The 11,583-nt window shown below is 37.2% G+C and overlaps 1 protein-coding gene and 1 non-coding gene across 2 annotated transcripts; one reads left to right on the top strand and one right to left on the bottom strand.

Moving 5' to 3' along the window:
* Nucleotides 1-204: 204 nt before the first annotated feature.
* Nucleotides 205-585, bottom strand: LOC112504271. The gene has a single exon (XM_025108208.1). It carries the CDS (start codon nt 583-585, stop codon nt 205-207), a length of 381 nt encoding a protein of 126 aa, XP_024963976.1.
* A 4,583-nt stretch (nt 586-5,168) lies between these two features.
* On the top strand, nt 5,169-5,275 carry LOC112504272. The gene has a single exon (XR_003068158.1). It is a non-coding gene; the product is annotated as a small nucleolar RNA R71 (small nucleolar RNA).
* The last annotated feature ends 6,308 nt before the right edge of the window (nt 5,276-11,583 follow it).

Raw genomic sequence — 11,583 nt, 5'->3', positions numbered from 1 at the left:
TTAACAATAAAGGCTCAACCCATTTTTTTCCACTTCACACAAACCTGCAGGTCTAGAATGTTGTAGCATTATGAGTTGTTTACCAAACTTTTATAAAAACACACCAAACCATGAAAACTTTAAAACACAAACAACCTATGAAACTGAAATTTATTTACAAACAAAGGTGGACTTTTAAGAAGTCCAAGGGGGATCTTTGAGATTTCAACAGGGAGCAGCACAACTCTCAGAGTGATTTTCTGAGACCGTTGCCGGATCATGGTATACCTTTACCCTTTGGCCATTAACCTTGAAAATAGAATTATCTTCCAGGTTTACCAAATCCACTGCTCCATAAGGATAAACTTTAGAAATAAGAAAAGGCCCAGACCATCTAGACTTAAGTTTTCCAGGGAATAACTTCAGTCTAGAATTAAATAACAGCACAAACTGGCTTTCTCTCAATTCTCTGTGTTGGATTCTATTATCATGCCATTTCTTTGTCTTTTCCTTATAAAGTTTGGTATTCTCATAAGACAACAATCTATGTTCATCCAGCTCACAGAGTTGTAACATCCTTTTCTTTCCAACATCTTTCAAAGACATATTGAGCTCTTTGATAGCCCATTATGCTTTGTGCTCAAGCTCTAAAGGCAGATGGCAGGCTTTTCCATAGACTAGCTTGTATGGGGACATACCTATTGGTGTTTTAAAAGCAGTTATGTATGCCCATAAAGCGTCATCCAATTTAAATGCCCAATCCTTTCTATTGGGTTTTACATTTTTTTTCCAAAATGCCTTTTATTTCCCTGTCAGAGAGCTCAGCTAAACCATTTGTTTGTGGATGATAAGCCATGGCAATTCTGTGGTTAATATTATATTTTCCAAGAACTCCCTTTAACAAATTGTTTACAAAGTGGGTACCCTCGTCACTGATTAGTGCCCTTGGGGTACCGAACCGTGTGAAAAATTGTTTTTGAAGAAACTTAACCACAGTTTTTGCGTCATTTGACACACATACCATGGCTTCTACCCACTTGGATACATAGTCAACAGCCACAAGAATGTACTGGCAATTATTTGATGGGAGGAAAGGACCCATAAAGTCTATTCCCCAAACGTCAAATAACTCAACTTCTAATATCCCATTTAATGGCATTTCATTTCTCTTGGAAATGGAGCCACTTCTTTGACATTCGTTGTACCTCTGTGCAAAATTGTGGGAATCTTTAAAAAGTGTAGGCCAATAGAAACCTGACTGTAGGACCTTGGTTGCAGTGCTTTGACCTCCAAAATGTCCTCCGTATGGTGCATGATGGCAATGATGCAGGATTGCTGCCACCTCAGATTCAGGTACACATCTTCTCAGAATCTGATTTGCACTAAGTCTAAACAGAAATGGGTCACACCACAAATAAGATTTCGCATCATGAAAAAGTTTCTTTAACATGTGACTTGTGTAATCATAGGGTTCTATTCCACATGCCAAGAAATTAGCTAAATCAGCAAACCATGGTGTCTTAGGTTGGTTTATCATGAGAATTCTCTCATCTGGAAAAGTATCATAAATGTCCAATCCCTCTCTCTCAGGTTCTTCCAACCTAGACAAATGGTCTGCCACTTGATTCTCTATTCCCTTCCAATCAAGTATCTCTAAGTTAAATTCTTGCAACAAAAGCACCCATCTTATCAACCTTGGTTTTACATCTTTCTTTGAGATCAGGTACTTGATGGCTGCGTGATCAGTATGCACAATTACCTTTGTTCCCATCAAATASGACCTAAATCTCTCAAAAGCAAAAACTATAGCCAATAATTCTTTCTCAGTTGTGGTGTAATTGATTTGTGCCTCATTCAAAATCTTACTTGCGTAGTAGATTAAATGAAACACCTTCTCCTTTCTTTGCCCTAACACAACACCTACCGCCCAATCACTAACGTCACACATGATCTCAAAAAGTTTGCTCCAGTCAGGGGCAACTACCACTGGTGCGGTAACCAAAGCTTTTTTCAAAGTTTTGAATGCATTTCTGCATTCATCATTAAAGTTGAATTTTTGGTCATGCTAGAGGAGTAAACAAAGAGGTTTTGGAATTTTTGAAAAATCTTTGATAAACCTTCTATAAAATCCGGCATGACCCAAAAAGCTTCTGATTCCCTTAACTGTGGTAGGTTCGGGTAGTTTTTCAATTACCTCAAGCTTTGCCTTATCTACCTCAACCCCTCTTTTTGAAATCAAGTGCCAAAGAACAATACCTTCTTTGACCATGAAGTGACATTTCTCCCAATTAAGAACCAAGTCTGTCTCCTCACACCTTTCTAAGCTTTTTTTCAAATTATTTAAACAATTGTCAAATGATGAGCCATATACAAAAAAGCCATCCATAAATATTTCAATGGATTTTTCAAGCATATCAGAAAATATGGACATCATACATCTTTGAAAGGTGGCAGGAGCATTACATACTCCAAATGGCATTCTTCTAAAAGCAAAGGTGCCATAAGGACATGTAAAGGTAGTCTTTTCCTGGTCCTCGGGAGAAATAGCTATTTTATTGTACCCTGAATATCCGTCTAAGAAACAATAGTACTCCTTTCCGGCTAATCTGTCTAACATTTGGTCAATGAAAGGTAGTGGAAAATGGTCCTYTTGGGTAGCCTTGTTTAGTCTCCTATAGTCCATGCATATTCTCCAACCTGAAACAACTCTGGTGGGGATAAGTTCATTTTTGTCATTTGTGACAACTGTAAACCCTCCCTTCTTGGGAACACACTGGACCGGACTAACCCAAGAACTACTGGCTATCGGATAGATAACTCCAGCATCTAACCATTTCAAAATCTCTTTCTTGACTACCTCTTTCATGACAGGGTTCAGCCTTCTCTGAGGTTCTATGGTCATGAAGTTTTTATCCTGTAAGATGATCTTGTGTTGACAAATAGAGTGACTAATCCCTTTGAGGTCAGCAATGGTCCATCCTAAAGCCTTTTTATGCAATTTCAGCATATCCACAAGTTTCTTTTCTTGATGCAATTCTAGGGTAGATGAGATTATGACAGGCAATTTGCATTATTCTCCTAGAAAAGCATATTTCAAGTGGGATGGGAGTTGCTTCAACTCCAACTCAGGTGGTGATTCTACGGATGGGGTGAAGTCTTTTTGCTCATTATTTTCAACCAGCTCAAATGCTGCTACTTCTACTAGGACAACATCAGTTCCTATCTCCTCTATCTCCTCAATACTTTCCTCTTATAAATCCTCATCATACTCTCCTTCTAACTTAAGGTTTCTTTGAATTCCTTCTTCCAAACACATTTCCTCTATCTCAGTTATTCTTGAACACTCTTCCAATTAATCAGGGTACTTTAGAGAGTTGAAGACATTAAAGGTGACGTTCTGGTCCTGGAGTCTCATGGTTACCTCACCTTTTTGGACATCAATCAGGGTTCTTCCGGTGGCTAAGAAAGGTCTTCCTAAAATAATCGGAATGTCCTTATCGACCGCAAAATCTAGAGTGATAAAGTCTGCCGGAAATATGAACTTGTCAACATGCACCAAAACATCTTCAATTTTTCCCTTAGGATATGCTATGGACTTATTGGCCAATTGGAGTGTGACGGTGGTAGGTCTAGCCTCTCCTATGCCTAAGGTGTTCAAGACAGACAAAGGCATGAGGTTAATACTAGCTCCTAAGTCACATAGGGCTTTCCCTATCTCCTTCCCTCCTATTGAACAAGGAATGGTAAAACTCCCTGGATCTTTTAGCTTAGGGGGTATGCTATTGGTCAAAAGCGCACTAGATCCTTCAGTTTGGGCTACTATCTCATAATCAGTCAACTTCTTCTTCTTGCTTAAGATATCCTTCAGAAACTTAGCATAACTAGGCATTTGCTCAATTGCTTCAACAAGGGGTATGTTGATGTGCAATTCTTTAAACACATCCAAGAACTTTTTAAAATGCAATTTCTCTTTCTGATTCCTCAACCTTTGGGGGTAAGGAACATAAGGAGGGATTGGTTTTATCACATTTTTGCTTGGAGGTGTTGAGCAAGATGGGTCTTGAATGCCCTGAGTCTTGGTGGTGCTCTTGAATGGTTCGGGTGGAATTTTATTATAAAGCTTAGGTGTCTCTACAACCTCAGTCCCTTCTGACTTCTTCAGAGTCTCCTCTAGAAAAAGTAAAGGGAAGTCTGATCTAGGGGGAACAAGAGTAGTGGTCTCAGATGTTTGTTTTTCAAAAAGTGGGACCGGTCCTTCTTTGAGAGGGACCTACACTAGATCACTAGGTTCTGACAGTCTTGGTGTATTATCTTTCTGCACTTTTTCTGTCAACTCCTTTCCACTCCTAAGAGTTACTACTTTTACATGCTCCTTTCCTAGGTCTCTAGGGACTTCTGTATTACTGGGCAAGGTTCCATGGGCTCGACTATTCTGGTTAAGCGCAAGTTGACTGACTTGAGTCTCTAAATTCTTGATGGCAGCACTCTGCTGATTAATCAAAGCTTGATTTTGGGCCTGAGCATGTGCTAAAAGCCCTTTAATCATTGCTTCCAAAGAAGATGATGATTCCGCCTGTGGAGGAGGTTTGTTCTAAAAATGTGGCTGAGAATTTTGAAAACTTTGCTGGTGGTTCTGAGAGTTGGAACTATTTGGATGATGATGTGGTTGGAAATTAGAAGTTCCTTGGTTCTTATGGACTGGTGGATTAAGGCTGGGACTGGTCCAAGAAAAGTTCGGGTGCTGTCTCCAACTGACATTGTATGAGTTAGAGTAGGGATTAGATTTGTTTTGAACATAATTTATTGATTCAGAATTATGAGAACAATGTTCATATGAATGATCCCCACCACAGCACACACATTGCACAGATAGGACTGTTGGAACAGATGTGTTAGCAGCTTGCTGTACTCCTTGACCGGAAGTTAAATTTTTCAATAGATTGGTCATGGAGGTGAGCTGAGTTGTTAATGCAGTGTATGCATCCACCTCATGTATTCCAGCAGTATTTTTCTATGTCTGGGCACGTGGGTCAGCCCAATGCCCATTGTTTGCTGATATCTTTTCTAGGATYTCGTATCCCTCATTGTAGGTACTGGCTGTAAAGGCTCCRCCTGCAGTCGCGTCGAGCATTTGTTTTGYCATGGGACTTAACCCATTGTAAAACGTCTCGAGTTGAATACAATACGGAATGCCATGGTGTGGGCATTTCCTCAACAGCTCTTTAAACCTCTCCCACGCGTCAGGAATGGCTTCCTCATCCAGTTATTTAAAAAGACATATTTCGTTTCTGGATTTGGCGTTCCTTGTGGGTGGGAAATATTTTTGCAAACATTTCTCCTCCATGTTACTCCATGACGGCACAAATCCTGGTGTTAAAGAGTTAAACCATGCTTTTACTCGATCCCGTAATGAAAATGGAAATAAGGTAAGTCTGAGAGCGTCATTTGACACTCCTGGGCTCAGGAAGGCATCTGTGATATCCATAAAAGACTTTAAATGAGAATGGGGGTCTTCTGAGGGAAGTCCAGCAAATTAACCATTAGTCTGTAACATATGAAACATTTTCGGTTTTAGCTCAAAATGGAGAGCGGTCATGTGTGGTCTAACTATCCCAGAATTTAATTGCTCAAAGTCTGGGATAGCATAATCCATGATCCGTTCATTTTTTGAATTTCCCAGATTAATGATATTTGGAGTTTGTGCCAGTTGTTGCTCATTAGGGTCTGATTCTGTGTCCAAATTATTATYATTTTCATGATGTGGGTTTCCTTGGTGAAAAATTGGGAACGGTAGTATTTGCCCAAAAATTGGCGGTTGGTTTTCCAAATGTGGTACTTCCGGAATGTTAGGAGCAGGTAACTCCATGTTGGGAGGGAGTAGAGCCTGAAATGCTCTCTGAGCCCTCCTTCTATGGTGAAACGTTCTCTCAATGTCTTGATCAAATTAAAAAAATTCCCCGCGATGTGTTCTTGGCATACACCACTTTTCAAAAACAGGTACTAGAAAAATCAAATCTTTTATTTTACTCAAAAGAAAACTTTAAGCTTGCCAGTCCTGGGCAGCGGTGCCAAAAACTTGGCCGGTTATATTTCACACCTTCAGACTAATGAAATTGGGCCACAAAGCAAGTATACAAAATAGCCCAATGTCGTCTTTCCAAGTAATGAGTGGCACAAGTACCGGATTATCGTCCACAGAGACTGTAGTCAAAGTTAGATTAGAGTTAAATAAAAGAGATGATTTCAGATGGCGAAAACGAAGACTTTAGTTGAGTTCAAGTTAACACAGGTAATATAAAGCAGAATAATAAACAGAATAAATAAGGTAGCACTGGTGTAAGATTTGGGGTGAAACGTAAACACGAGATATAGCAGACAAAGCTAAGGAAGAACCGGTCCCACCATTTATCTTGAAGGTACTCCTCTCGGACTTCACTTTTGCACTATATTATAGCTTAGCACCCATATCTCTATGAGGTGTTCGGACCAGGGATAGTGACAAAATGGTGTCTTCAAGATATATGGCTAAACAAATCTCTTTGTTAAAAATCACTCTTTCGAGTCGATTCCCATATCATTCAAGTTGGCGTGTTCTCGACAGTTCATCTCTGAATCTACCACATTTTGACACTTTTATAGAGTGACCAACCCGTTTGGAGCTCAAGTTGAAAAACATAAATGACAAGTCTCCTTGTCGGCAACTTTCTCAAGTCTACCTCTCATATCATTCAAGTTGACGTGCTTATCATAGCTTATTTCTAAGTCCATGGCACTTTAACACTTTCAAAGTGATCAACTCGTCAAGAAGTGTGCTTGGTTTTATAAAACATGAATGAAATAGTGGAACATTGTTATTGCGAAACRATGTCCACTTTCATTCGGTTTAACATTTCACCCTTTACCCTACACCCATACTAATGAAATTAGCTACTCATTACCTTAAGGAAATGACATAAATAAATGACGTAAAGTAGAGACATGAATGTAAATAACTGAAAGTAAATGACGAAAAGTAAAGACGTGAACGTAAATAACTGAAAGTAAATGACGGAAAGTAAAGACGTGAATGTAAATAACTGAAAGTAAATGATGGAAAGTAAAGACGTGAATGTAAATAACTAAAAGTAAATGACGGAAAGTAAAGACGGAAAATAAATGACAATAAATAAATACTTAAAAGCTTATAAATATTAATAATAATATGAGAGAGTTTTGGGAGTACAATCTTAGCACAAAAATCGTCCCAGTGGTTGTCTATGGAAAAGAGAGGCCTAAGGCCTTCTTTTATACCCAACATTTGAAGAAAAGACAAAAATTAAGGATTAGTACAAAGTACAAAGTACATAATGAGAAGACAACAAAAAGTAGATTTCAACTCCATCAAAACAAGTCACCCAAAGGTCTTCTCCACATCCTTTCACCAGCTGCTAATGGTCCAAAACGAGAGCTTCTTCAGCTCAGACCTCCATCCAAGACAYRRCTTAATCMATARGSACCTSTTTYAAARRGCCAAAATGCAGYCRGGCAATGCTGTTGGAATGCTGCAGCATTACAGTGCAGTGTAATGAGTCAAAAGATGTTATATACTCCAACTTGTTGTAAAAACAAATTCATCATCACAATTATCTCCCAACATAACAAATGGAAAATAAGGAAGTAAAAATGACTCAAGGTTGGGATAAACTATGAAAAATCTACCTAATAAGCATAAGAAATAGGTACTTTAGGCATGTAATAAACCATGCTTATCACTCACCATGGAAAGAAATAATGCACTTTGGAAAAAGAGGCAAATTGGGTCCCCGATATATTGGTCCCTTTGAAATAACTAAGAGGATTGGGCCAGTGGCATACAAGTTAAATTTACCATCAAAATTAAGCGCTATTCACGATACATTACATGTATCAAACCTCAAAAGGTGCTTAACAGACGAAACACTGGTTATGCCATTATAAGACGAGAAAATTAACGATCATCTGCACTTCGTTGAAAAACCTATAGAAATCATGGATAGAGAAATTAAGCAGTTGAGGCGTAGTAAGGTCCCAATTTTAAAAGTTCATTGGACTTCAAAGCAGGGACCAGAGTACACGTGGGAAAGAGAAAATTTTATGATAAACAAGTATCCCCACTTGTTCTCAAACGAGTCCAAAGTTAAGGACTGACGAACAAAATTTCGGGGACGAAATTTTTCTGGCATGGAGAGACTGTGACATCCGACATTTTTGGGCGTCAGGTTAGCACCTTATAGGATTTTTTTTTTAAATTTTAGATATATATTAGGATCTAGTCATGTTGATTAGATTTCATCTGGTTTAGTTCCCAAAATATAGTTTAGAAAATCCTATTTCGATGGGTAACTGATAAAGTTAACTTATGTAATACCAAATTCATTAAAATTCTCCAAACAAAATAAAGTTGATATTATAAAAGTCCAAATTAAATTATAAAAAGTTTTATTTGAATGTCCAAATAAATTTACAAAAATTTGGAATTTTGACCTAATATTGATATTTTATCAGTATTTGTCAATTATATTTATGTTTTACTTTAAATTGGCCTTATTTTAATAAAAATAAAAATAAACAAGTATGGACTTGGGCTCTAATAAGACCAGCCCATTTCCTTTCTTTAAACCCACATATAAATACTTCATATTCTTTGAAAACTCCCATTTTGCATAAACCTTTCCTCTCGCTAACCTCTCTCTAACCCATACCCCTCCAACCAATTTCATCTTCAAACAATATTAAAAATCTGTCAATCTTGAAGAATATTCAAGATTTCAAGCAAAAAGTAATAGACTAATTATCTTACCTTTGTATAATAACAAAGATTCTCATTTTCTACCCCTTCTTCTTGATTCTTGTAATTAAATGTTCTGGAGAATTCAAAAGGGGAGATTATACATCAAACACATGAAAATGTCTTCAAAATGATGATAATCTATGACCCACGAACTTAGAACTCTAAGAAAGTAGGATAAAACCACATTGCATGTGGAATTTAATCATTAAAAGATGTATTTTGAAAACTGACAAATTCTGTTAGCACTTGTGTCGACTGTATCTTTCAAAATAAAAGTTCAAATGTTCTGATTTTTTTTTTAAAACGTACTTTAATGAGTTATGATTCTTTTCCAACTGGAATCATGTAAAATGAAGAAGTTTTGGACCTTCAAATGTTTAGAACAAAATAAGTGTGCAACAGCACACTTGACAGTAGGTAAAACCTACTTTGGACGACCATATCTCTCTGGTTATTTTGCCAAAACGGTTTTTTTTATTCTATAACTTATTTTAATGAGTTATATTTCTAATGCAACTGGTCTCACTCAAAAATGTTACGTTTTGAACCTTCAAGTTCTTGATACAAGATTATGGTGCAAAAAGAGCAATGCTGACAGAATCTTGCATGCATTTTAAAACGGTCACATCTCCTTCAAAAGTCAATGAAAATGGGTGCTTCTTTTTCTGGAAGTTAGAATTATGTATTGGCTTAAAAATAAAGTTAAAATCACTGAAAAATGATGAGTTTAGACCCCCCAAATGGCCGTCACTCGAAGAGTGTGCAATCTGTCTTGGGGACTGTGTCACTCAAAGTTGTAGTGTATTAATGGGTGCCTTAAACCCATCCAAAATTCTTGATATTCAGGAACAATTTCTTTAACTCATTACTATTGATGATATAAAAATTTGGACTCAAAAAGAGTTATGGAAGGTTCCTTTTGACAGTGATTTGTGAGACCAAAAATTCCAGATTTAGAATTTATATTTTGTACAAGTGTTTCTTCATGTGTTGAAGACTTGGATATAAAATATTGGTCTATTTCAAAGAGCAAATGATATAAGTATCAAATTTAAATCATGAAGACTCAATGGCATTACATAGGACATATTTAACTTTATCTTTATCGAGAACCAGTAGGTGATCTAATTTCTGGATGTTGGACTGTTTAGGAAAGACTTGGGTGGACGATTAGAGCTTCAAGCATTGCCAAGCTCTTGGATATTCAAAACAGCAAACAAGTGAGTATTCACGGCCCCACTTTTAATGCTTTTTGTTTATTTAAACTGGGGGAAAAGCATGAAGTTATGCAAACTATATTGTTTATTTATGAAACTGTTGGACTAAAGAACTGTTTAGTCAAGATTTGTTTATGTCATGAAATATTGACTGTTTTGCACTATGATATAAATGATAAATTGATGTACTTCAGAGTATATTTCCAAATAAAATCTCCGTCCGTAAACGCTACTTGTTAACTCGGGCATGTTCCCGATCCGTGGTATTTGTGGATAGCCGCTATTGTGGTGACAGTCCCATCCAGAAAGGGGTGCACATTACCTACGTTTTATTAGTCTAATCATGTGGAATTTGGACCACCGCWGAATTAGTACTGCTACGAACTGTGGGACCTAAGTGAGTATACGGGCTACTTATGGTCGTTCGTAAAATAATGGGGCACATTGGTCTGGAAAGACTCAGTAGCGTCTCAAGTTTTAAACATCATTATAGATTTACATTTGTCGTGTGTAAGTTTATGTATTAGTGTTAGGACCTTTAGATTTAGCTTATGATATTAACCAAATACTCTGGATGATCTTTAAGAACAATAATAGTGCAGTGGAAACAGTATAAGAACAAACAGAGTAATTAATCAATGAAGAACACAGATGATGAAGAACATGAGAGAAAAGCTTCAAATGATTTTCAATTCTATTGAAAATATTGACAATTACAATACGGAAGCTCCACGAATTACAAATGCCTAAGCTGCTATATACTAGTTCCTAACGGCTTTTCTGACATGACCTAGACAAGTGAAATGATCTAAGCCGTTCAAATAAAACAGATTACAAACATAGTAACGTGATAAGCACGTGCAGCTCACAAACCTAAGTAAAGTAGTGAGAAGTGGTACTTCACAGTAGATAAACTACAGACCCTTTGTGAGCCATCCCAGAGGCTCTGCTGGATATGACTTGTAAGCACTTGATGCCAGAGGATCAGTTTCCAGAACCTCTATGAGAGACAACAGAGGTTCTATCATTCTTGACTTGTACGCTTTTGTATATCTTCTGTTGTGGTCCTCTGTGGTCTCCTGTGGAATGAACCCTTCTGTCAACACTTGCAGTAATACTTTTTCATACTTTTACATTAAATGAAATATGAGAGCTAACAATCTCCCCCTAAKTATGAAAAAGTAAAAATTGACAATTTAATGCAAGAAATGACTTAATTGAAAGAATTACAAGAGGAGATAAAAAATTCATCCTCTGAAAAGAAATTACAAGATGAAAAAAAATTACAAAAATGTGTTGCATAGGCCAATACTATTACAGAGGTTTATCACACAACGGATTCTGGAAAGTCGTCTACGGCATATAGCATGTCAGTCTTGATGGTTCTGTAGACATTGAAAATCCATTCTCTGAAGTTGATTTGTACTTTGATAGCTTCCAGAATGCCAGACACTTCACCCATCCTTAGATGCCCTTTGTTTACCTCTGCCATCACACTTTTGAATATCCACTCAAGGGTCTCTGTGGAGTACTTGTTTGCTTCTGTTGGATCAAAGAACCTTAGGATGTCATCTTTGT

This window comes from Cynara cardunculus, unplaced genomic scaffold (assembly GCF_001531365.2).
Source record: "Cynara cardunculus var. scolymus isolate 2C unplaced genomic scaffold, CcrdV1 Un_Scaffold_5062, whole genome shotgun sequence".
Classification (NCBI taxonomy): domain Eukaryota; kingdom Viridiplantae; phylum Streptophyta; class Magnoliopsida; order Asterales; family Asteraceae; genus Cynara; species Cynara cardunculus.
Note: the sequence above shows the minus strand (reverse complement) of the source record. Positions and strands in the feature narration are given on the sequence as shown.